Raw genomic sequence first — 27,940 nt, forward strand, 5'->3', positions numbered from 1 at the left:
CTTCTGACATGTATGCCTTCTTTTTATTTCTTAGTTTCACCAGAGGTCTGTCAATTTTATTAACCTTTTCAAAGAACAAACTTCTGGCTTCATAGATACTCTTTTATATATTTCTTTATTTCATTAATTCTGCTTTTATAATTTTCATGGTTTTAAATCGCTATTCTCTTTCTAATTTCTTGAAAGAGATCACTGATTTTCATCCTTTGGTTTTCTAATACGTGTATATGAGTCTATAAATTTTCTTTAAACTGTGTGCCACAGTTTTTGAGATGTCACTTTTTATTATCATTCAATTTAAATTATTTTTGAGATGTCCAATGTGATTTTTTTTATCTGTGGGTTACTTAAAATATTTTAAAATTTCCAAATACATGTGATTATTTTGTTACCTTGTTGTTATTGATTTCTGGTTTCTTAAGTGCATTAAGGTCAAAGAATATGGCCTGTGTGCTTATAATTCTTTAAAATTGGTTGAAATTTTCCTTATGATTGAAGTATATGGTCAGTGTTCTGTGTGTGTTTACAAAGAATGTTGTGCAGCTATTGGATGTTCTGAGGTGTTGGGTGCAGTGTTCTACATATGTTCATTTAGTCAAGTTTGTTAATCATATTATCTGATTCTTTTATCAATTACTAAGAGAAGCATGCTAAAAATCTATTTGTAGATTTATCAATTTCTTAATTTTTGCTTTATATATATATTAAAATTAAGTTGTTAGCTACATATGAATGTATACTTGTTAATTTCTAGCTGATTGAACTATTAAGCACTTAATATAAAAGGTGAAACTTTAAAACATATGAATAAAACAGAGGGAAATATCTCTCTGGTCTCTGAGTAGAGAAGCATTCTTTAAAAGTGACACAAATATTAACCAGTAGAACATATTTGCAGTGCAAATAGCCAAGAAAAAATTGGTATCCAGAACATATAAATAATCCTGTGACTCAATATGAAACAAACGACCTAATAGAAAAATGGGCAAACACCCAAATAGGCATTCCATAGAAGAGGGAACGTAAATGGCCAATAAACTTATTAAAAGGCCAATGCTTGGCTACGGCCATGCCACCCTGAACAGGCTTGATTTCATCTGATCTCAGAAGCTAAGCAGGGTTGGGCCTGGTTAGTACTTGGATGGGAGACCACCTAGGAATGAATACCAGGTGCTGTAGGTGTTTAAAAAAAAAAAAAAAAAGATGTTTAACCACAGTGGTAATTAGGGAAATGGAAACTAAAACTACAATGAGATATCATTATGTACAAACCTTACTGGTAAATATTGAATTGCAAAGACATAGATTAATGGAATCTCTCACTGCTTGTGAGAATGTAAATTGGCAAAATTGCTTTGACCAATTCAGCATTACTCCTTTGCAGGTATGCATACCCTATGTCCCATTTATTAGATATATACCCGGAGAGACTTGCTTCTGTTTACCAGTACACATATACAATAATGTTTATGGTAATAACAGTTAAAGCAATAGCAACAACCAAAAACAAAAACAAAAAACTAGAAACAACCACTTATCAACAGTAGTTTGTATATTTCAATTGTTTTATTTTCATACAATGGAAAACAATATAATTTTGAATTTTAAAAAAGCTGAGGAAGACATACAATATGATTTCCATTCATTTAAAGTTTAAAAAAAAAGCATATTAAAACTATACTTATGAATGTAGTATAGAAGAAAACTAAACAGTACATCTGTTGGAAAAACAGACCTATGAATTACTTTCAAAAAGGAAAAGGCCAGATACAAAATGTGGAATAGTGATTACCTCAGGGCTGAGAGAGGTACACAGCAGGCTTCAAAGGTTCTATTTTCAAAACTAGATGGTCAATTAATGAGAGCTTGTTTTTGTTTTATTCTCCAAACTGTACATATACATTCCATAAACTCTTCTGTATGTATTTTATAATTTAATTTTTTTAAATAATCAAGAAAACATGTCAACTTAGGAAAATTTTATCTAAAGTAGTAATCAAATATTTCGCCTTGAATAAACCATGTTTACTCATCTGAAAATTTAACTTATCCAGAGCATCTCTTTACCTGGAAATACCTCAGTGAATCCTAACATGCTGACTGGGGCCTCTTTCGCCTTTTACTTCATACAAGGATATTTTTATTACTATCAGCCTCATCTCCTGTAGCCTGAGATAAAACAATGTATAAGACAGCCCTAGTCATGCTTCATAGTGAATACCACTCAGAGTCTATTTCTAGCAGGGAAGATCCATATTGGTGTTATATGATTCACACTCTTTAGAAAGATTCCTGTTTTTAATTATACTCTAAGTTCTAAGTAGAGGGAGTGTTCAAATTTTTTAGTATAGAATAACCGATTATCTGGGAAAATAAATTTGTGTCATCTAATGTTAAGGTAAATGCTAGAGAGCTAAGGTAGTATGTTATAGAAAGTATTAAGGTGGGTACCTACAGATAGTGAAAAATATGTGTACACCTGTGGTCTGTCCTTATTCTCCTGGTGATCTGAATAAAATTCTTTTTTTTTTCTTTTTTTTTTAAAAAAGAAAAAACAGCTTTATTGTGGTATAATTTACATCCTGTAAAATCTGCCCATTATAAGTATATAGTTCATTAATTTCTAGTATATTTATATAGCTATGCAACCATCTCCACAAAAATAATTCATTTTTAAGAAGTATATTCTCCATATTCAGATTAGAATTTTTACCCATTCCTATTCATCTTTCATTATCCAACTTAATCACAACTTTTCCTTGTAATTTTCTCCTCCTGTTCTGGTGAACATTGACCTCCCCTTTCTCTAAACTCTGTAATACTTGTCTGTTCCCAAAGACAGTCTTTAGATATCTATTATCTAGAACTATGCATATTATTTAAGACAGCAATTGAGCCCTCTTTTATCCCCCAAACTCTTTGTCAACTACTTGAATTTCTTTATCACAATACCTGAAACCCCACCATTAGAAATATGTACTTACTGAATATGGACTGTGTATTAGCTAGTATCATGTCAATGTTAAATTTTCTGAATTTCAGAATTTTGTACTACAATTACATAAGAGAATATCTTGGTTCTTAGGAGATACTCAGGGATAAGAATTATAATGCTTGCAACTTAATCTAAGGTGGTTCAGCAAAATAACATTAGTAATAATTATATACACACAAAAAATCATATGATATGGAATGGATGTGGGAGAGGCTAAAAAAGTCTGGGAAAATATTAATAATTAGTGAATCTAGGTGGAGAGTACATGGGCGTTTATCATACAAAAGTGCAGTTTTCCTATAAGTTTGAATTTAAACAATTTTTTTTTTTAAAAAAAAACATGTTCCTTTAGTTCAATTGTTCTCTATCCTGGTAGCACATTAGAATCACCTGAGAGCTTTTAGAAACTACAGATGCCTGGTCCCACCTGCTAGAGATTTTATTTTAATTGGTCTTGGGTGGGGTCCAAGCACTGGAATTTGTTTTAAATCTTTCTAGATGAATTTTTTTATGCTTCTTTTATATTCTTCAAAACATCTAGCAAGGTTCTAGGCATAAAAAAAAGTCCTCATTACATTCTGAGTGAAGTGAATTCATTAAAAAAAAAAGTAATTTCTTAAATGTAGTTGTAATCATTTCGTGGCTGTTTACCCAAATCAGCAGCTGTAAATGTATGCATATTATAAATGTATACCAATGATATATGACTATCACCTGTCATATATGTGTATCTTTCCCATTATGATGGATAGGGGGCTATTACCCTGCCAAAGAGCTATGCTAATTGTAGTTTTAGAGGGCCAGTGAGGCAGGTCCTAAATACCCTTTCCCCCGCAAAAAACCTATCACATATAGAGAAAGAAAAGTCCCAGTTAGGTGGGACTTCCAAGGAAAGGAAATAGGGGTTGTTCATCAAGGGTACTGCTGAGATCAATGATGCTAAGTACTTTAGACTTAGAAAGAAAAAACAAGCTGGAATATGAGTATATTGTAGAGGACAAGATGAAAAATACTGATATTTAAATTATAGGAAGGAATGATGAAAAGGACATAGCAAACAGAAATACTTAAATGTATTTGTTGTTTTCTTTTTTTTTTTTTAATGCCTACAGCACCTGGTATTCCTAGGTAGTCTCCAATCCAAGTACTAACCAGGCCCAACCCTGCTTAGCTTCCGAGATCAGATGAGATCGGGCACATTTAAGGTGGCATGGCCATAGACTTAAATGTATTTGAATACAGAAAAACAAGTGCCCGCATATATAGATAAATCAAGAAAAAGAGATGAGAAAGAGTTCAGAGAATCACTGAACTAAAAAGTATCTTGAGAGAATTCAAAACAAGATTATAAACTGGCCCAGACCATTTTCTATTTCTTTTCTTTAAATCTCTGGAGCAGTTTTTTTGTTGTTGTTGTTTTTCAAATTATAGTAACGAGTTCTAGAAATGTGTTGCACATTTTATATTTTAAAAATTTAAATAAGAAGAAGAGTATACATCTGAAAATGCATCTATTAAGAGTCATTATGTTGGAGAATAATGACAGCATAATACGATTTCTGGCACGTTTGAAAAGAGTTCCCAAGCATCGCAAACTCAAGTTGTAGTTTGCTCCAGTAACAATAGCAAGATGATCACCCTCATGAGATAAGCTCCTGTGTCATAGAAGACCCCAGTGATTTAGAATGACATCTTAAAAGGTTCTAGTGAAATCCACTTAGGACAGTGAGAATGAAATTGAATTTGTGAATCCTCTTTTCATTATTCCAGAGTTACCCATAAATTGGGAAGAGAAACCAGTGAGACTGGTAAACTATTTCAATACCTCTTTAATAATGCCTTGAATTTACACCATAGTATGACTAATTACTGTGGATGTAAGATATGCAATGGTTCTTTATTCTCTCCACCATCATTAAGGCAAGGGCAGAAATAGGGATAAAGTTTCTCAATGAAAGTACTACTGAAAGTATAAATGTGGGCCATGGTTTTAGCATTGTAGAAGGACACCTGCCCTCCTTCATAATCCAGGTATATGCCCACCCTGTTGAGGTTGTTAGTCAGTTTCAGACTGCAAGGTGGCAAATCCAGAGCCTTTAGATCAGCTTGGTTCCTTAGTCTTAAAAGCCAGAATCCTTGCTCAGGAGTTAGAGGACAGCTGCCTTTCCGAATGATAGATTCTTTGGCAACTCCAACTGTCCATTTCGTCTTCTTTGCTACTTCTACTTCCCAATACCACTTTCCAGATGTGAAGCCTTTTGAGCCCAGCACAGCCACACTTGAGTCAAACCTTTCTGGATCATCGGGCATTACCTGCTTAATGTCACCATGCCACACACTGGTTCGGTTTTTGGAGAGCACCAAATTTGGGTGAGCTGTTTTAGGGTCCAGAGTTAATGGAGATAGGCCTAGTAAGAAATAAGAGAAAGCAGGGCACGAGAGAAAAGGGATGAATGCAAATTCCCATAGTAAAAGGCAGTTACATAGACAGCAGTACATTATCTCCCTCATGCACATATACTTTTAGGCAGGTAGTTAACTTATATACCTTGTGGCTATATTGTAGACATTTTTATATTTATGGTAAAAAATCAAACTTTACTCTGAAGTAATTTATGTTCTAATGAAGAAAACGATACAAATAATATATATCTGTACTGGTAAATATAAGAAAATACAAATGCTGAAGAGGTAACGATTAGGTAAGTTTGTCCTATAAAAGCTTTCTAAGGACAGTATGTATTTCAGTTATGATATAACTAAGATATATTCAGGATGCTTTGAGTAACAGAAGCAAAAAACGAATGGGCTAGAAACAGTAGCTTATGTGGAAAGAACGAGCTGCCTGTTAGAGGCAGGTAAGCTAACTGGTACAGTTTTTAGAGGATAATGGTGAGAAGTTTATATTTGGTTTAATAGATAATGAGACTTTTGAGATCTGAAATGGTTTATGTGCTGCTAATCAGAATGTGGTCCACAAACTGTGTGGTTACCAGTCTGGGACAAGAGAGTAAAGAATTTAAGAGTAAACTCTTAGATATGTTAGCAATCCGAAAGAATAATTTTATGTCAGTTGAATCTAATAATTAAAAAACTGAACTCGCACTTTGTAATCTGTTTTTTTTTAATTCCACTTTTTCAAGTAATTGATTTATATTTTATTCTACAAACATATCAGTCCATGGCAGGTTGTGATTTTAAAAACTGGTCTTTTGTCACAAGTAACTTGACAAGCATTGGTTTAGACGAATCAAGGGGCATCAGTATTAAAAAGAATTTCTAAATAAAGAGAGGTTGAAAGTGTACCAGCAAAAAGAGGATTCTAGGTGTGAGATAATTGAAACTTGGCACAAAATTTGATAAAGGAAACATAAAAGCTATGTATGTTCACATCATGGACACAGATACATATATACATACATTTATTGTTGGTGGATTTATTTATCCTTGGAAATGAAGTCAGTCCAGTCCAACTCTCTCTTTCCAGAAAAGCCTGTGTCTTTTGACTGAATACCAAGGATTTCTATCATCCCTAGAACTTCTCTTTTCAATAACAGACTGAATTTTTCCATACAGGCTGAATCTTCTCTCCCTCACATGTCCCCGTCCACCTTGGGTTGTTACTCTTTCCAATGTGAGGAGTAAGGTTTCTTTGGAGGTATCATAAAGACTTCTTACCAGCCTTTTTAGAACCCGAGTATACTCTCCTCACCAAGCTTCTGACACCTCCATATAGCTCAATCTGCACTGGCTTTGAAGATTCCTAGGAGTCGGCTTTGTGTCTTCTGTTTTCTTCTCTTGCCATATTCAATCCAACAGTAAATTCTGTCAGCTCCACCTTTAAAATATATTCTGATCCAACTCAGAATATATACAGATAATTTCCACAAATACCACCAGCCTGGAACTACTTCAATAGCTTTTTAACTGTTCTGATATCACTCTTGCCTATCTGCAATCTATCTGCAATTTTTCCTATAACGCGGATGGGATTATCCAGTTCTCCTACTCAACATACTCTTATGCTTTTCATTATCTAAGATAAAATCCAGACTCTTTACAGAGCAAACAAGACCTACATGATTTACCCATCTCTCTGACATCATCTGCTACCACATTGCCCTCATTTACTTTGATCCAACCACCTTAGCCTTTTGGCTGGTTGAATATATCAAGCTCATACATACATACTTCAGGGCCTTTACACTTTCTTTCCTTGTCACCAAATAATTCATTCCTTTACATTCATTATGCAGGCCTTTGTTCATGCAAGTTCGTAAAATGTTAATGATACAATCTCGATAGGTATAGGGGTATTCATGGTAAAAGTCTTTAAACTTTTCTGTATATTTGGAACTTCCACAATAAAACATACAGAGAGGGGAATTACTTCCTCAGAGAGGTTTTCTCTGGCTATTCTATCTAAAATAGCATGTTCATCCATCCATCACTGTTTATACTCTTATCTTGCTTTACTTTTTCTCATAGATAGTTATTTAATGAGTGTACCTTGCTTTATTTTCTTCACAATGGTTATCACTATGTAAAATTTATTTATTTGTCCATTGTCCATTTCCTCCACTAGAATGTAATCTCTGGGATGACAGGGACTTTATCTGTTTCGTTTCCTGAGATATCGTCAAAATTTGGAACTGTTCCTAGGTGTTCAAGTAACTATTTGTTAAATAAATAGATAAATGAACTTCAATCAAAGTTCCATTTGAAATCTGGACACCAGCTAATTCCACCATGTCTCATATTCCTGTTATCCTTGACCAACATACAGAATGTAGACCCCTCCAGTAATTTATACTCTAACATGCTCTTATTCCCATATCTGTTCTTTGCTTCCTCTATCTTCACCCATCCTCCCACAGTCTACCCAACCCTTTCCACCCTGCCCTTTGGAATTCCTTTCCAAATTAACTCTCCTGTATCCTCAGTTTACAGAATTTTCTCACCCCGCTCTTTAACAGAAACTTATCTGGTCCTTCCTCCAAAAACAGCTTCCAAAAAGTTCACAAGACTATTTTCTAAATTCAGATTCAAGAGATCCAGTAACCACCACTGCCACTTCTAGACCCCTACTCTACTCCTCATGCTTTTGTAAAAACTACTTTTCATTGAGGCTCATGTCATTCCATTTTATATTACCCTCTATCTCTATTCAATGCTATCATGTACAAACTTCCTGTTATATTCCCGCACTTTGGGTTAACTTTACACCTCTAGCCCGACTTCAGCCCATCATCCCAAGTGATTTCACTATCTTTTGGATATAGCCACTCTTCCACTCTTGCTGGTCCTTGACTTTACTGTTAGTGACTTTTGACTCCACTACATGTCAGCCGTCCATATCAATGACCATATTCGGGACCTTGTAGTCATCAGAAAATATTCCTTCTCTAAAATCTTAAAGTCAGATATCTCCAGTCTCTTATTTTTTGAGCTTTTTCACTCTCATCTCCCCCTACAACCATTGCTTGATTTCATTATTCTAGTCCCTTATTTCTCCTTATTTCCCTAAGCTATCTGCTTCCTGGCTTAAAATCCTTCCCTAAACAGCTTAGCATTGGCAGCTTTGTTGCCAATAACCTCAACACTTTTATTCTCTTTTTTGCAGCACCTGCCATGCAACTCTCCAACCCTGGATATATCCATCTATTCAAATTCACATCCAAATTCCTGACCACTGCAGAAGCAAAGTCACAAAATTGTACATATAGACACCACAACAGATTCATTATTTCCACTTTATGTTTGACAATGAGCCCTGCCCAGAACTCCTGTGTTTTCTGAATCAAATCAAATCATCTTCTACAAACATCTTCCTCACAACAGCAATTTTAAATCTTCAACTCCCCGCCTCAAACCTCCATTCTTCCACTTCCCCACCTCTTCAATCTTGGGCAGAAGACTTCATTCCCTGCTTCACAGGGAAACATCTTATTGGAATCCCTCAAATCTTTCCACTCATACTGCAAGATCCACTTGATAAAATTATTTGCCTCTACCACTTTTACCTCCTTTCCAAAGGAGAAATCTCCAGAGGAAACTGAGAAAAGTCAATATTTCGCTCTCTGTTTATAACTCACTCACTCTTCCCTACTTCTACCAATTATCCCCTTTCTTATACCATTGATTTCTGCCTTTCTATGAGCTGCTTCCCTTAAGTATGTTTTTTAAAGTCCTCTTTTGACTCTGTTCCTACATTCACATCTTCCCTTCTTAGTAAAATTTCTCAAATAGTGACCTATTCACTTCACTACTGCCTCATTCCAAATCACTCCTGAATTCTTGACAATATGACTTCTACCCATTATACTCTTTACCAAAGTCACCAATTATTGTTTGTTTGTTTGTTTTTTATCTCTTTTCCAATCGTTTTCTAAATCGATCTTCACATGTGGCATGAATGACTACTACCTTTTCCTTGACAGTCTCTTTCCTTAGATTCCATGTCAACCTCATTTCCTGGTTTTTCTCTTTATTTCTCTTGCCAAAGTTCCTGTCTCTTTTGGAAGCTTAATTGCCCTTTATTTGTTAGTATTCTCTATAATATGCTCCCTCCTTAACTGTATGTTCTCTCTTTCCTTAGAAAATCTCATTTACATCAATAGTTTTGGGTACACTGCTCTATACTGATTATTCCAACCCTGGCGTCTCTCTTAAGCTCCAGTTGAAATAGTTAACTATTTGAATATATTTACTTAGTTGTCCTGTAAGTCCTTCAACAAAATATGGCCACAATTGAACTCATCAACTCCGTCCAAATTCTGCATCTTCTATATTTCCATCTTCTACATCACATTTCTCTACCCCTTACCACCAATTATTGTTTGGTACATTTCAGCTCCTGGAATTCTGGCTCTGGAATCTGTTCTTTATATTACATTCTCATTCTCATGACTTTGGCTTAGATCTTAATAATTTTTCACCTACATGGCTACTACAGACTCTAAATTGATCTTCTAGTCTCTTCTTCTTCAGAGCAGAAACTATGTCTTTAATTTCTATGTGCTTGGAACCCAACTTAGTGCTTAGCATGTAGTAGGTCCTCTATAAGAGTTTGGTGAATAAATGAGTAAACTTTGGTGATATTTTACTGTGTGCAAAACTAAAGGAAATATGTTAAAATATTTTACATTGGAATTGGTAAAACTACAACCAGCAGGCCAAATCTAGCCTGCTGCCTGTTTTGTAAATAAAATTTTATTTGAATACATCAATGGCCATTCATTTACATATTGTCTGTGGTTGCTTTTTCACTGCAATGGCAGAGTTAAGTAGTTTGGACAAACACCATACATCTCTCTATCTGACCATTTATAGAAAAAAATACCAACCCCTTCCATAAAGCAACAGCAGGAAAGGAGAAAATAAGAACCTGCAGAATAAGCAAAGAATTAGAAATAAGATGTATGGAGTGTATTTTACCAAAGTTTGACCACAGTTATATTATTAATAAAATAGCCACATGTCGAATGAATCTCATTTGATTTTCTTAGATGTAAAATAATAACAAAAATACAGAAAAATCAGTTTATGCTTTAAATGATCATTAGAAGTAAAGTTTGATTTTGCAGGACAAAGAGTACAAGAAGAAAAACACAATGTTATCCCAAGGCAGCTAGAATTTGCAGGGTAGAGTAACACAGAGGAGGCAGCTGGGCAGAGACTTACCAACATCTACAAAGGGATTCCCTCAAGGCTGTGGCTGAGTACTGATCTTCAGTGAAACTCATTAGGGCCAGTGAAAGAATCTCCAGAAAGCAGTAGGCTGAATAATTTCTAGAGCTCACACAAGACTGAAAATAGTTTTCAATCCTGCCAGCCAGAATGAGAAAATGTCATAATACATGGAACATCAGGCAGGGTACTCAGAAGGATATTACCTTAGAAAATGGGCTAAATTAGCTTTAGTTTAAAGGCTGCTGTCGAACTACTGTAACAAAGCTGAAAAACCATAATAAACTTTTAAAATGTGTCCAAAAGAGCAAAGTCATTTAAAATAACTACATGCCAAAGTTAAATCCAAGAGAGCTTAAAGGATTACAACAAAATCCAGCAAATAGCAATTTGAAATTGATTATGTTTGACATCTAATAAAAAATTACCAGCCAGAAGACACAAAGCTGCCATGCAGAATTCTGAATAATTTATGTGGATACTTCACCTTCAAGGAGGAGGAGCATAACCCCACCCCTTAACCGTGGGCTGTTCATAGTGACTTCCTTCCAAAGTATACAGATAGAAAGGGGACAGAAAGAGTAACATTACAGTGGAGAAACCTGACAAACACTGCCTCAGCTAAGTGATTAGAGCCAACATCAGTGGTCATAAATCATGCTAACAGTATGTATGCTTGATATGAAGTGATGAAAATGGCACTTTAACTACGTGGTCTTCCTCTTACTAACTTATAACCTTAGTCTTAGGAGAAAAATATCAGACAAATTGCAATAATGTGGCATTCTACAAAATATGTGACCAATACTCCTTAAAAATGTCAGTCATCAAAAACAAGGAAAGGGTAAGCAACTGTTACAACCAAGAAGAGCTTAAAGAAACATGACAAATAAATGTGATGTGGCACCTTAGATGGAATCCTGGAACAGAAAAATGACATTAAATAAAAACTAAGGAAATCTAAATAAACTATGGACTTTAGTTAATAATAATGTATTAATATTGATTCATTAATTGTAAAAGATGTATCATATGAAATGTAAAATGACATTAATAATAGGAGAAACTAGAGATGAAGTATATAAGAACTTTATATCTTGTTAATTTTTCTATAAATTTAAAGTATTCTAAAAAATTAAATCTGTTAAAATGAAAAAAATTACTAGCTATGCAAAGCAGCAGGAAAATATGACCTACAGTCAGGAGAAAAATCAAGCAATGAAAATATGCCCAGCAATGACAACAATGATGGAATTAGCAACACCATTAAAACAGCTATCATAAATATCTTTCATTTGCTTGAGAATGTAAAGGAAGACATGAACATGGTGAAGAAAAATGGCAGATATATGAAGACCCAGATGAAACTTTTAGAAATGAAATGTATCTAAAATGAAAAACATCTTGAACAGAATTAACAGAGGATTAAACAGTACAAAAGAAAAGATGAGAGAACTTGAATAGCAATAGGAACTATTCAAAATGAAGCACAGAAAAAAAAAGCTAGAAAATAATGAGCATCAGTGACAAGTCAGCCAATATCAGGTGGTCTAACATATGTAAAATTAGAGTCCTAGCATAGGAGAAAGGGGGATAGGTGAAGAATTCTTGAAAAAATAATAGTTGACATTATTCCAAATGTGATGACTACTATAAACCCATAGATTCAAGAAGCTCAGTAGACCATAAGTAGAATGAATATAAAGAAAATCACACCAAGACCCAGCATAATCAAATCAGTGGAAACAAGTGACAAAAAACAAAAGTAATCTGAGGGGGAAGGGAAGAAAAAGAAAGTAAAAGTAGTCTAAAAAAAAGAAATAGTATATATAGAGAAATAAAGAATAAAATTGTAATAGACATCTTATTGGAAACTATGCAATTCGGAAAACAATGGGATGACACATTTAAAGTACTGAAAAAGAAATCCATCAACCCAGAATTCTATAACAAGAAAAACATTTTTCAAAAAATGTGAAAAAACCAAAAACTGAGAGAAAACATCACCAGTATACTTGAACTTTAAAGTATAAACTTTAAAGGAAGAGCTTCCTTTAAAAAATGTTAAAGGAAGCTCTTCAGGCAGAAGGAAAAATGATGTCAGATGGAATTTGTATGTACATAAAAAAATAAAGAGTTTCAGAAATTGTAAATATGTGAATATAAAAGATATTTCTTCATTTAAAAAAATCTCTTTAAAAGGACATGGTTCCATAGTATAGTGGTTAGTATATCTGCTTTACATGGAAAAGGTCCTGTGTTCATGCCCCAGTGGAGCCACAGTCTGTGGTCTATGGCCATGGCACCCTGAACAAGCCTGATGTTTGATATCGGAAGCTACGCAGGGTCGGGCCTGGTTAGTACTTGGATGGGAGACCACCTAAGAAGACCAAGTGCTGTAGACGTTAAAATAAAAAATAAAAAATAAAAAAACAACCTCTTTAAAAGACAATTGACTGTTTAAATTAAAAAAAATTTATAATGTGTAGAAATAAAATGTATGACAACAGCATAAAGGATGAAGAATGTAAAAGTATACTATTATAAGTTTTTTACATTATCTGTTATTGGAAGATAATATGGGATAAGTTAAAGGTGCATATTATAAAATCCTAAAGCAACCAAAAAATGTATAAAAATTTTTTAATAAAATAAGGAAGTACAGATAATTAGCCAATAATGAAGATGAAAGAGATAACTAAAATGGACTCAATCTAAAAGAAGATAGGTACAGAGGAAAAAAAGGAAGAAAGAACAGATGGTATGGTATCAATAAAAACAAATACCAAGATGCTCGATTTAAACTCATTTATATTGCTTATCATTAATGTCAATGGTCAAAACACCTCAATTAAAAGACACAGATTGTCAGATTGGATTTTAAAAAGCAAGACAACTACACGCTAACTACATGAAACACACTTGAAAAATAAAAACACAAATGAGTTAAAAATAAGATGATGGGAAAAGATACATATATTAGACAAAACAGAATTCAGAAAAAGGAATATTAGCAAGGATACAGAGGAGCATTTCACAATTATAATGAGATTGATTCATCAAGCGATCATAACAATTCTAAATGTGTATTCACCTAATAACAGAACTTTAAAATACATGAAGCAAAACTAATGAATTGAAAGGAAAAATCATACTACCTGATTTCAAGATTTTTCATAAAGCAACCTAAATAAAGACTTGTGTTGTTGGTATAAGAATAAACAATACAGATTGATGGAACAAGATTGAGAGACTATAGTAGACTACAGTTGATTTCTGGCATAGGTGCCAAAGTACTTCAGTGGTAAAAAAAAAATAAAAAAAAAGTAGTCTTTTAAACAAATGATGTGGAGACAATTGGGCACTCACACAGAAAAAAATAACCTTGAACCTTACCTTCAGCTATATACAAGAATTAGCTCTAAATGGGTAATAGACCTAAATATACGAGCTGAAATGATAACTTCCAGAAAAAAGTATAGGAGAAAATTTGTGACTTTGGGTTAAGAAAAGATTTCTTAGGACCCAAAGAGGATAAAACATAAAAGAAAAAGATTGATAAGTTGGATTTTATCAAAAATAAAAACTTTTGTTCTTTGACAGACCTTGTTAAGAAAATGAAAGGCAAGCCACAAACTGAGAGAAAATATTTGAAAAACATATATCTGATAAAAATTTGTGTCCTTTAAAACTCAATAATAAAAATATGCAATAAAAAACGAGCAAAAGATCAAATATACTTAACCAAAAAAATATATGAACGGCAAAGAAGCACATAAAAAGATTGTCAAAATTAGTCATTAGGGAAATATAAATTAAAACCACGGTGAGATACTACTATATGTCTAATAAATGGTTAAAATTTAAAAGATTGACAATATCAAGTTTTGGCAAGGATATGGAGAAACTGTGGGATTCTCATCCACTGAAGGTGGGAATGTAAAATGGTACTGTCACTTTAGGAAAAAAATATGGTAGTTTCTTATAAAGTTAAGCATACACTTAACACACAACCCAGCAATCCCACCACTAGATATTTGCTCCAAAGAAATTAAAACATAAAAATTTGTAAACGAATGTTTAGGCAAGTTTATTCATAATAGCCATAAACTAGAAACTATTCAAATGTCCATCAATTGGTGAGTGAATAAACAAATTGTGATGTATCCATAAAACATTACTATTGATAGATGCAGTGAATCTCAAAAAGCATTATGCTAAGTGAAAAAAAAAAAGCCAGACACAAACTGCATAATCTATAATTCACTTATATGAAATTTTAGAAGAGACACAACTAAAGTGGAATAAAGCAGATTAGTGAGTGTCAGGGGCTGGGGATAGAAGGAACGGATTTACTGTAAAGGGATATGCAGGAACTTTTATGGATGACAGAAATTTTCTATATCTTAATTCTGGAAATGTTTATGGAGGTATATACATTTGTCAAGACTCATTGAATTGTACACTTTAAAAAGCTGAGTTTGGAATAAAAAGTTGAGTTTTACTCTTCGTTATTTGTACCTCAGTCAATGTCAATTACCTGGAAAGATTATTAACACGGATAGATTTGTGATTTTCGCTAAGTCAATAAACTACTACTAATAATGAGTCTATATGAATTCTATTTTTAAAAACTTTATTTAGAACTTTATTTTTATGAAGATTTGTATTTAGAACTTTATTTTATGTTCTCAAAATGCCATTTGTGTTCTTTTCTCCTGCTCAGTCTTTTGGCATCTGCAGGATGACGAAAACTTAGTGTCCTTATTAGGCACACCTATTGAACTTCTTGGTTTTCTTCTGAAGCAGTTAAGGTCTCTAAACAATCTCTTAAGATATTATACTCTATATACTCTAAAGTGGAATTGGTTACCACTTTAGAGTGTATAGAGTATAACATCTTAAGGTAGGGCATTAATACCATATGGAATTAATACCATATGGAACATCAAACACAGGAGCACCTATAAAGACCCTATTACATTCAAAGGGTAGCTTTAGTAACCTCCTCCTCCAGGGCATGGAAGCTCCAGGGATTTGTATAACCAATTTAGCAAAACGATAAAATATTGGTTATCGCACTTGATAGAACAATCAAACATAATCATAGGCTGAGTGGTTATTCTGACATCAGACTGTTTCTAGTAAAAATCCTTAAATTCTTAGGTTATGGTACCAAAAGAAATTCAGTCATACCAACTAGCCTTCTTTTGGCTAAACTCTACCCTTCCATGTCCCAGACTAATTAGTATCTGAAGTACTAATTAGAACCACAGAAGAGGTCCTACATATGAAAGAGATTAGGATCCCCAAGAACCAATGGCTACTACGCACTGATACCTGGAGAGAGAGTAGACTGCATTTCCTTCCACATCGTGTACTGAATGGGACCTTTGTACAGGCCGGGATTCAGCTTTCTGGAGATAAGCTCTCTGGGTGTCAGCACCCTCATTCCTTGCTCCAAGCTGAAGGAAACATAAATTATTTATTCTTGGACATCTTCTAGGGACTGAAGGTAGGGCATTAATACCATATGGAATCATTTACCTATCCAAGAGAGGTGTAATGTCCTAGAAGAGGAAAGGAGAAATAGAAAAGTTAGATACCTATTCATTAACCCCAGAAATTTCCTTGGTGATACTGGCCACCACTAGCATTTGACTGTCAATACTGGGATCCTGTGCAGATGGTCCCTATTCAGTTGCTAGCTCTCATCTTCTTTATGCCTTTTCTGATCTGCATCCTTCATCTAACCCAGAATAAACTGTTCTTATCTTGCTCTGAATTTCTAGAGTTCCCTTTTACATGGAACAAGACAGAAGTTAAGGATAAGCCATTTCTACGTATACTGCCACATTGTCTCAGTAGAAAAACCCAGTAGGTATTCCAGTCCCAAGGCCACTTTTCCTTACTCTGGCTAATTAAGCTTCTGAGTGCTGAGGTGATAACCAATTCCACTTTAGAGGTAAAGCTTCAGGTAGCAAAGTCTGGCAAACAGTTTTTCATACAGGTCAATTTATGATGGCTGAGAGCCAAAGATACAACTTAGGTTGTAACTTTCTTATTTTTGAGAAATAAAGCTTCAAAGTTTTTTTGTGGAAAAATATTAAAACATTAATATATGCTGTTATTAATGGCAATTAATGAAAAACTGAAAGTAAAGCTTTCCATTGAGTATAAGGCAAAAGTAGCCTCCCTCCTGCTTTTCTCTCAGGGAATCTGCACTGCAGCAGATTTTCCCCCTTGTGGGAAAAACAGTGCTTCTACATCCTTTCTGACACCCCCGTCGTGTACACTTACTTTGAGAAAGTCGAAGGAATTCTGCTGATCCATCCGTGCCTGGATGCTTGCCAACATGTCCTTGGCTAGTAGATTCTGTTCTTGAAGCTGATTCAGATTCAACTCCATCTCCTCTTTCAAGGCTTTCCCCTCTTCCCAGAGCTCGTTTAAAATGTCCTTTTCTTTGCTGTGCAGGAACTGATGCAGCTTTAGAAACTCCAAGGAGATGTGTTGCTGCAGATGTAGCTTGTTTTCCTGGAAATCTCCATGATCATCACCATAGTAATTACTGAGACTAGCACTTGGGGACAGGGGCCCGCACCACCAATACTCACACAACTTGGGAAATACCATAACAGGAAAATGCATAGAAATGGCTGCTGAGTGTCAGCATTCAACCATACTAAAAGGAGGCCCATTTTTGGTGGGGGGAGACTTACTCTGTCTTTCTCAGCTAGTTCAGGATGAAAGAGTCAAAAGTGGTCACTAAGTCCTAATATGGTACTGAGGTGGTAACCAATGCCATGTTAAATAAGACTGTGGAGTTAATCAAACATTCTATAATGAATGATAACACCCTCCTACCCAGAAGTACAAACCAAAAATTATCAAGTGATGTTCTTAAACAGGGGCCATAAGGGAGGCTGAAAGAACTGTTCTTATTAAGAAATCGGAGCTGGAGAGATGCCACGCCTGCTGCCAAGACAGTATGAAAGAAGCAGGAGATGGAAAATGGTTGAAGCACTGAAATTAATAGCTGCTACATTTGCAGCTCTTTTCTTAGGTGACCTCAACATCCTCCTGAATGAGCTATCTGAAATTCTGGCTTCTTGGTTCCTTATCCTCCTTACTTCTAGAGATTTCCACCTTTATCTACTCATTCTCTTAGTTACAATGAGGATTTTATTCACCCCAGAAATTGCACCATCTCCAAAAATAACTTTTTATACTCACTCATGTACCCCTATTGCAACAATTATTGGATCTCATTGAAACCTTCGATATGTTGACCCCTCCATTTCTATTCCTTCAATTTCATCTGTTTTCATGTTCCCTCTTATCCAGCTTGGAGTCTATGGTTTATCATTATAATTGCCCTTGTAAAATAGTCTTCACTCTCTCTCTATCCTCTAGCTCACACTTTTCCAGTTTTCCTTTGACCTATTGCACCACTATTTCTCAGTCTTGTCCATTGGTTCTGTCTCCTCTAACCAAGCTCTGAATATTAGAGTTACTTGATATTCTGTCCTGGGCTCCTTTCCCTTTTCATTCTACATTCTCTTTCTAGGTAATATCCTCTCTTCCCACAGCTTTAAATACTATCTGTATACTGACTTCTTATTTCCAGCCTAGACCAGGTTCTAAGCTCCAGGTTCCTATATCCAACTATTTGACATCTCCACTCACCCCTCACATCTAATAAATCACCACATCCAGACTTTTCTTTTTTTTTAACCTCCAAAGCATATGCTGAAGCCATTTATTTCTCTCTATTTCCACTGCCTCTCTAGACCAAGCTACCAACATCATTCTCTGGGATCACTGCAGTAGTCCTTCTAACCATTATCTTTGTCCTTGTCTTTCTCAATACGCTCTCCACACAGCCGCCAGACTGATAAGATGAAATGAGATGAAACTGTGTCTTGTTTAAACCTTTTAATGGCTTCTCATTATTCATAGGGTGAAGTCAAAATTTCTAACAGTATCTACAAGGGCCTACATGTTTGGGCCCATGTCTGCCTCTTCAGTAGCATCTTGCCTACCAGGATCCAGTTTTATTGGTTTTCTCTGTTTAACTTAGCAACTAACTTTCTGTCTCAGGACTTTTCCAAGTGCCCTTTACTCTTCATAGAACATTCTTCTTCAGAACGCTTCCTTCATATTCTTCTCACCGAGTTTACTTAGCTAAGTTACTTATCTATCCTTCAATTCTCTCTTATTAATATGTGACTTCGTAAGAGAACACCCCTCCCCGAGTCTAAGTTAGGTTCTCCACTGATATGCTCTCATAACACCCTATATTTTTATCTATAGTAATTATCACAGTTATTTTATTGTAATTGGTAGAATTATTTAATTAACATCTGTCTCTCAACCTAATGAAATATAGTATCTAGTATAATGCATGACCCACTCAGTAAATATTTTTTGAATGAACAAACGTTAACTGTAATAGCTAAACTAGCAGTTCTTACAACAGGAACAAGATACTTTGGGATGTCATTATTCTCATCTATCTTTCTTCTTTCTCCCACTGTATATATTTCTTCTTCGAAATACCAAATGCCAGAGACTACTTTCTTCCATAGAATAATTAACAAAGAAATAGAACTCCCAATTTAGCCCCCGACCTAGGGATTATTTGCCAAGTCTCTAACCATTAATGTTGTCCTAGAGTTCCTGTGAAATTGAAAGTATAAGCAATAGTGTTATTTCGTTTGGGGGAAGCTAGGAAAAATCAAATCAGACGGGAAAAGCCAGCAATCTGAAAGACCTTGATTCAGAGGTAGCCTTGTTGTAAATTCAAAGAAAAGAGAAGTATTTCTTTGGACATAGCTATCTTTAGTGGATTTGCCATAGATAAATTCCTTATTTTGCCATAGATAAAAGGAAAGATCAGACAGATCACAACCCCACAACAATCACCTAGTGAACCATCAAAAGTATCAGCATATTAGGGGAAAGACCAGTCTGCTCTCTCTGTTGATCAACTACTGGGAACCTACTCTACTGACACAGTCCTTTCCACCTTACTGTATCTGTTTTTTAATTCTATAGCCCAGGTGTCATTTAGTGTAGGCACCTTTCCACCCAGATAACTAAAGTTACAAGAAGGCTATATTCTAGTTCTATCTCATAACCCCTCTACCCCACTCCTCACCTTATAAGTAGCAATAGCATCTTGCTGCATGTTCTTCAAGGACTGAAGCTCCTTCAGGGTTGCCTCCAGCTGACCCTGATAGATGGTGAGCTCCTCCTGGGAATACCACATAGAATTAACCTACACTGACTTGGGAGGTGAAAGTTCATAAGGGGCATCTCTCCCAAAGCTTCAGTGTGTCAGAAAAAAAGCCAGTTCTTGCTGCAAAAGTCTTTCCTTTCCTCTGTATCATAATTCCTGTCTCTTTCAAGAATTGGGAAGAAAATTACAAGCAGTAGGAAAATTTAGGTTGTTGGTTTTTTTCCCACCTTCTTAGTTAACTATAGGGGTTTGAGAAATGTAACAGAACTCTATATTTTCTACTCTAATTACACTGTTCTCATTATCTTTACCTTTACTTACATTGTTCTCACTTAAGAACACTTATTCCATCTAAATCCAAATTATTTCCCAGTTTAAACTTTCTTTCACCATACATCCCTTAACTATTTCCATTTTCTCTAATCTTTTCTGAAATTCTAAATGTTCATGAATTAGTAATATGACAAAATTTATCTCTCAATAGTAGACTATCTTATATTCTGTTTGTTTAGTCTTTTTGTTTTTGTTTTTTCCTTAACTTCAAGACTTTTATAACAAGAGCAGTATCTTATATGTCCATATTCTACATAGTGTCTAGTAGATTGCTGTCAAGGAAAGGTTTAGGTAAATATCTGACTGATTGAGGGAGTAGGCCACAGCTCCTCCATTACTCTTTTCCTATAATTAATAACTCTAGAGAAAGAACATTGAAAGATGTGTTGTATTTTCTGAGTACTCTGAGCTTTCTAATAATCATCTGAATAAAGGGATGGGATTGGAAGAGAGAAAATTTTTTCCAGCTTTCCTACGGGGTTTTTCAAGGCTCAGGGTTCACCCACCATGAAGAAGTGGACAGCATCGGAGAGCTGCAGGAACTCTTTGGACTGCCCCACAGACAACCGAACATCTTTGCATTGAAAGCAGATCAGTTTCCCATCTGGCTTGCTGAACAGTTTCAGGTTCTCTCCATGCTCTGGGCACTGTGGCTGGCTTTTGAGTTGGGGTAGCTTCTTAATTTTCTCTACCAGCTTCTCCAGTACAAGATTGAATGTACAGTTGCTATACTGACAGATCATCTTACACTCAGGACAGAATATTTCCTTTGCTTGCTGTTTCCAAAAGTTTTGAATACAGGCCTGGCAGAAGTTGTGGCCACAGGTTAGCATCAGTGGATCCTGGAACCAATCATTACACAGAGGACAGTGTAGCTCCATAGTAATATCTTGTATCTGCACTTTAGAGGGTATCTCGGTGATCAAATCATTCACTTCAGTGTAGTTGCCTGGGTCAATGCTGGAGGAAGGTTTGGAAGATACCTTTGGAAAAGAACAACTAAAGTGAGTTCTCTTTTTAGCTGTCCATTTCATCATTCCAGAATAGTGGGCTCCATTTCTAAAGGAGCTGAGAATTGATGCAGCCAAAGTAAAAGCATCATAATCTCTTCTTTGAAAGTGATCCGGAAAATTTAGTGTTTTCTAACATCACTTTTTATTACTACTCCTAACACTATTTTAAAAATACATAAAACAATAATTATAAACATATTTATAGGCACGCAACATATATAGATGTAATTTGTGATGATGACAACAATATAAAGAGGGAAATGGAGCTGTAAAGGAACAGATTTTGTATACTCTTGAAACTAAATTTGTATTAATTCACACTTGATTGTTAGACAGTTCAGAGATTAATTGTAACGCCCTGGGTAACCATTAAGGAAAAATACTAAACAATATGTTGAAAAAGAAATGAAAAAGAAGTCAAAATTGTTCACTCGGTAAAGGGGATCAAATATATGGTAGCTGAAGGAAACTGGACTTTGGTGGGAAACATACAATAGAATATACAGATGTCAAATGATAATGTACACTTCAAAATTATATAACTGTATTAACCAATGTTACCCCAATAAACTTAATTTTAAAAATTAAATAAATAAAATTTTTAAAATGAATGTAAAAAATTTGTTCACTCAAAAAAAATCAATTTGAATGCAATAATAAGAAATTATAAATAAATAAATAAAATTTTAAAAATGAATGTAAAAAATTTGTTCACTCGAAAAAAAATCAATTTGAATGCAATAATAAGAAATTAAGAAACAAAAAAATCATATACAGAAAATAAATAGCAAAGTGGCATAAATGAGTTCTTATCAGTAATTATTTTATATGAAAATGGATTAACCTCTGATTAAAAGGCAGAAATTGGGAAAATGAATAAAAAGAACATGATCCAACTATATATTGCCTGTAAGAGGCTCACTTTAGATCTAAAGATATAAACTGATTAAAAGTGAAAGAAGAGGAAGAGATCTTCCATACAAATATTTACCGAAAGAGAGATGGGAGTGGCTATACTAACATTAGACAAAATAGACTTTAAGGCAAAAATTGTTACAAGAGACAAAGAAGGACATTATATATTGATAAAGGGTCAATCTATCAAGAAGATATAACAATGATAACTATATGCACACCTCACAACAGAGCCCCAAAATCTATGAAGCAAAAACTGACAAAATGAAGTTAGAAATAGATAGTTCTACATTAATAGTTGTAGACTCTGATATTCAACTTTTAATAATGGGTAGAACAATTAGACAGATCAGTAAGGGAATGGAGGACTTGAACAACACTGTAAACCAATTAGAACTAACAGACAGAAATGTGGTTCCATAGTGTAGTGGTTAGCATGTCTGCTTTACACGCAAAAGGTCCTGGGTTCACACCCCAGTAGAGCCACAGTCTGTGGTCTACAGCCATTCCACCCTGAACAAGCCTGATCTCGGAAACTAAACAGGGCTGGGCCTGGTTAGTATTTGGATGAGAGACTACCTAGGAAGTCCAGGTGATGTAGGTGTAAAAAAGCAAAAAATTAAAGAAAGATCTGTTCAGAGCTAAAATAAAGGATGTAATACTCCAAACTAAGTATTTTCTTCTTAATCAGATAGACAAAATAAAATGTTTATTTACTATAAGAAAACTGAAAAAACTTGCTAAAATTCATCAACAAGAAATTTTGACATGAGTCCTTATGTACTGAGTTATCATTTCTATCAGTTTCCACTTCTTATAAAGTTTGATTTAAACATATATTAATCATAAAGATCAGGTTCTAATTTCCTCAATTATGGGACCTTTAGATTTTCTCCTCCTCTTCTTGCCCTATTGAAACAGAGTTATAAATATTTTGTTTATAATTTCTAAAGGAAAAAAATAAACACTGTTGCCTATTCCTACTACACTCTTATTAAGGCAAAGTCAGTAAAAAGAGACACTTTTACATAATAGTAAAAAGAAATAATTTGTGTAATAGTGAGTTTCTCTTTATTTTAAATATTCAGGCAGAGGTTGGAAAGGAGTAAATTAAATGACTTAAGATCTCTTTCAACTCTGAGAAGCTCCAATAGTCATCAAGTCCATTATCTTTCCTTCTTATGTGAAAATGGCAGGGCCTTGGAGCATGGCTCTATCTTGCTCTTGTTTGAACTGGCTGTGCTCTATAGATGAATTGTATTTCTCTGCTCTTAAGGTTAATTCTTCAGAAAATCTACACATTAGAGTATTCGAAAAATTACTTTGAAGGAATAAAAGCTAAAAAGTAACAAATGTCCTTAAATATGCAACAAATGCCCTTAAAAAGCAACAATTTCCCTTAAATATTTTAGTATCCAAGATTTCAAAAGTTTACAATCCAAAGCACCTCAGGAAAAAAAAAAAACCTCTGGAAAAAATTAAGTATTTCTTCTGCATATTTCAAGGACTTCATTGTTCTACTCTTTGCCTTTTCTCTGCTCTGCGATAATATACAAGGTTAGTGGAAGGAGATGGATGTGCTTCCTTAAGAGGTTATCCCTGCCAGCCAGGGGCTTTATAAGGATGAATATCAATTCCCAACTTGAATTTTCCTCCCTCTGCCTTAAGCTGACATTTTCCCTAAGGGGCTGGTAGTGGGCATGATTTCTTAAGATTTGTGGGTTGAGAAATTTCAGAATCTCCTTCAGTTTCCAATTAGTTGGAGTAGTAGGAAATTATTCTAGCTATTTTGCATCACAAATCTGATCCATCTGATAAATTCAGTTGCACAAAATATTGATTGGTCCTCTGCAGACTTAATGATTAGGATAATGGGTTTTAGGGTCAGATAAATAGTTCAAATCCTGGTTCCTAAACTTAATTACTGAGTGACCCTGGCAAGTTACTTAACCTCTCTAAGCTTCAATTTCCTTAAAAATGGCATAATAATACCAATCTCATAAAGTTGTTATGAGGGTTAAATGAAATAATGTGCATGAAGCATTTTACACACTGAATACTTAGTAAATCTTAGCAAATATGATTAAAATAATTCCTTGTTTTATAGCAGGGGCTATATTCTTGAAAGTCAGGGAAATTGGGAAAACCTCAATCAACAAGATGATTTAACAATCAAATAACAAACAGTCCTATAATATCAGCAATCGGTAACATTAAATATATAGTTTCATATTACGAAATTTACCATTCGAAAGTGTACAATTTGGTGATTTTTAACATAGTCACAAAGTTGTACACCATCGCCACTATCTAATTCTAGAGCATTTTCATCACCACAAAAAGAAACTCCTTACCCTTTAGTAATCACTCCTTATTTCCCAATTCCCCATCCCTGGCAACCAGTAATCTATTTTAAATATATTTCAAAAAATTATTGAATAAAGTTCCTGAGTGCCATCCATTTCCAAAAGATGCTGCATTCACTAGGATTAAAAACCGGTTATGCTAGGTAACCCTTCTCTTGACTCACCCTCAATTGGCCAGGTTCTCCCACAAGTTTTATCTTATATAGAATACATCTAATTTTAAAGTTTTTATGACAGCCCGATTGGCTTAAAATGCACTATATTCTTGGATATTTCCTGATGGGCTTACTTTTCTGAATTTAATCTTCTAACCACATATCAAGAAGGTGAAGAATAAGTCAGTTTTGCTCTCTTCACTTCCACAAAATTGCTCACTTAACCTAATACAAAAAAAAAAAAATGGAATAATCTTTAAAAAATCTTTTGCTATCTTTTGGTTAATAGAACTTAAGTTCTATTGTTACTATGTAACAGGAATTGTTAATATGTAACAGGATGGTAAATTGTGGCAGCCTGACCCTGCTGGACCATTTCCTGCTGCACAAGTTAGTTCCTGACTGCAGCACCCCCATCCCAGGACTCTCCGATTGACATGGCAGTCCAAAAATCTGCTTAAACGATTAAGTCGGTTTCCTTACAGTTTGGCAGTCAATGTTCTCCTTCCTTATATGGAATATCTATAGCTGTGTAAGAATGCGTAACATGGTATAAAACTGCCTGCCCGCCATGTTACAATCGAGGCTCAGCCTTTGGATAAGAATCCGCTGAGCCGGTGCCGGCATCAATAAACGCTGCTTCCTGCTTATAGCCTCAGTGTCTCGTCTCTCTGTTCGAGAATCCTGCAACAAAATCAAAAATTTTCCGTGGAAAATAAGGCTAGAAATATGAGTTTGCAACATGTAGAGAATTCTGAATTTGGGGGCTTTAAAAAAAAAATCTTCTTTTGGTAGGCTATGGAAAGCAACAAAAGATTTTGGAAGCAGAGGAGGTTTAGCAATTATTACTATCTTTATTATTAAGTAGGCTTTACAACTGATTAGATGCTGGGGAAGGAAAAAGAGAAGAAACCACACAAAGATAACTCAGATTTCAAAACTGGAATATTGGTGGTGCAGCAAATAGAAATAGCGAAGTCAAGAAAAGGAACTAATTAAGGGAACAAGATGAGTTCTATTTCAGTCTTATTCAGTTTCAGGGACTCAGTGGTGGGCTTGGAGATACAGATTTGGGAGTCACCCCTATTGAGGCTGTATGCAAAGTAATGGTATTAAATGGTTTACTTGATAACAAGAGAGAATAGAGCTAAAAGAGAGCTGAAGACAGACCAAGTGTTAGTTTACACTTAAGAAAGTGAGAAGAGGAAGAGAAACTAGCTAAGGTAGAGGAGTGGTCAGAGGCAGGAAAACTAGGACAGTATTGCATCACACGAGAGGAGAGACTCAATAAGTCAAAGAGGATTAAGATGAAATGAGTGTTTAGCAAACTCCACAGCAAGATTTAAGGAAACAGTTTCCATCAAGTGCTGGGGCAGAGGATCTGTTATAGAAGCAGAGATTCAGACAAGTTACCTTAAGCAAAGAGGTAACCTCACTTACTGTGAGGATAAACACCCATTCTTCCAACTCATTTGTTGACCTCTACTATGGCAAGACATTGTGCATAAGAATCCAAGAAGAGCCAAAGGACAGTGCTCTGGTTAACATAACACTGTTACTTTCCATATTTGTTTCTCTCAATAATTCTTGTTTCTCTCTCAGACTCCACAATCTGACTCTCTCCACCCTACATCTCTGCATTTATTCTGACTTACGTTTAAAATACACCTCCTAGATTCTGTTTCCTTATGATTCTCATGCCATAACCTTTCATGTCCCAAACTCTACTTCATGTCCATCTTTAAGCTTTTGCTTCAATTGTTAATTTCTTGATTCTGTTTCCAGAGTTAAAGTCACAAGAGATTCTAGTTTGCCCAGATCATCTTTTTGCATCTAGGTTACATCTTACAGCCTATGGAATGGGTCAGAAGCCCACTTGTATTTTAATCACCTGTGGCCTGGCAGAGGGCATGGAGGCCACATAGTGTGTGTAGGCTCAACCTTTAACATGAACTATGGGAATAACAGCAACTGTGATTAACACATCTAGTAGGTATTAGGGATGAATTTTAGTTTTAAAATCTAGGTTTGCAAAGAATAGTGCATAGTCTTTTTTATAACACTGCTTAATATTGATTTTGCGTCCCATTCCTGTGGGCTAGAGAGAAATTCAACTTGTAATATTTGAGAAGAGACAGCTACATTGATTACTGCAGAGAGTAAATTACCCAATCTGGTCAAGATGGTGTATGGAGGACATATTGAAATATCTCTATCTCCTCCCCACCTCCTATAAATACACAGAAATGTTGGGTAAAGTGTCTAAAACCATTTATGCTTTGGTTTTCAAATGGTGGGATAAAAACTGATTTTTCCTCCTTATCCTCCTTTAATTCAAAATACAATGAGAATGAAAAGTAGAAAAACTATTTGCAATGTAACTAGAGAGAGAGAGTGAAGAGGGGAGGCCACGTGGTGTGTGTAAGCTTGACCTTTACATTTTTACATTTGTAAGCCTGGACTCCAATCTATAAAGAGGGACTGCCCAATATAGTGGAAGTCAAAAAGGAATGTGATAATGGATCCCTAGGGATGCAGATAATACAAAGTGAGAGTGACACAGCACTCCAAAGAAAGTGCCCCAAGATGCACAAGCCCTTGAACAGTACAGGCAAGGCCGAAGAAAGAGCTTTCCTACACTCATTTGTCACAAAGATTTGATAAATTAGGGAAGGCAAAGTTGAACAAGGACAAATAAGCCATGTTTGTGGGAAGCAGTCTGTTGGTGAAGAAGAGTGGAAGAGATAGACTGCATTGTAAGCAACCCTGCAGTGCTGATCTTGGGGAAAAGTAAGGGCTATAAGACCTCACACACTGTTTCATAAGGAAAATAGCCTCCAACATGACGGCGCTTTGATTTTCTTGCAAGTTTCTTGCAATAGCTGATTCAGGAGGAACTCAATTCATTCAAAGATGTTTAAAGAAAAAAATAAATAGCATCTATAAAACCAGAGTGGGAGAAAATGTCCAGGGCAAATCAGAGAGAGCTATGAAAAGGAAATTAAGAGAAATGGAGGCTAGAGTGAGAAGCTCTGATGTTTGTCTGATAGGAGTTTCAGAAAAAGAGAATGGGGAGAATGGTGGAGAGGTAACATTCAAAGAGAAAGTGCTTATACAAAGTGCAGGCAGGTTTCAGGAGATAAGGTGTCAAGAATAAGGAACAAAAGCAGTGTAGGAAACTATGAGCAAAGGTCCAGGGATTCAAGCCAAAGCATTTAGACAGAAAGAGGTAA

General features: G+C 35.1%; 1 protein-coding gene, 1 non-coding gene and 1 pseudogene across 4 annotated transcripts in view; 1 reads left to right on the plus strand and 2 right to left on the minus strand.

Moving 5' to 3' along the window:
* Positions 1-1,059: 1,059 nt before the first annotated feature.
* Positions 1,060-1,182, plus strand: LOC112469701 (annotated as a pseudogene).
* Positions 1,183-4,098: 2,916 nt separating this feature from the next.
* LOC112469795 lies at positions 4,099-4,217 on the minus strand. The gene has a single exon (XR_003042732.1). It is a non-coding gene; the product is annotated as a 5S ribosomal RNA (ribosomal RNA).
* Positions 4,218-4,804: 587 nt separating this feature from the next.
* The window catches only part of TRIM69 (tripartite motif containing 69), a 28,077-nt gene continuing 4,941 nt past the window's right edge, over positions 4,805-27,940 (minus strand). Inside the window, exons 2-7 of one of the 3 annotated variants that reach the window (XM_006920414.2) lie at positions 20,765-21,241; positions 19,845-19,940; positions 16,985-17,218; positions 16,232-16,254; positions 16,025-16,149; positions 4,805-5,403 (exon numbers count right to left, since the gene is read on the minus strand). In XM_006920414.2, coding sequence (XP_006920476.1) covers positions 4,862-5,403; positions 16,025-16,149; positions 16,232-16,254; positions 16,985-17,218; positions 19,845-19,940; positions 20,765-21,241 — 1,497 coding nt within the window. In that variant the 3' untranslated portion in view covers positions 4,805-4,861. The remainder of the gene's footprint in view (positions 5,404-16,024; positions 16,150-16,231; positions 16,255-16,984; positions 17,219-19,844; positions 19,941-20,764; positions 21,242-27,940) is intronic. The other 2 variants (XM_006920415.2, XM_015595879.1) reach the window with 2 other exon arrangements.

The sequence above is a fragment of the Pteropus alecto genome, unplaced genomic scaffold, assembly GCF_000325575.1.
Source record: "Pteropus alecto unplaced genomic scaffold, ASM32557v1 scaffold86, whole genome shotgun sequence".
Classification (NCBI taxonomy): Eukaryota; Metazoa; Chordata; class Mammalia; order Chiroptera; family Pteropodidae; genus Pteropus; species Pteropus alecto.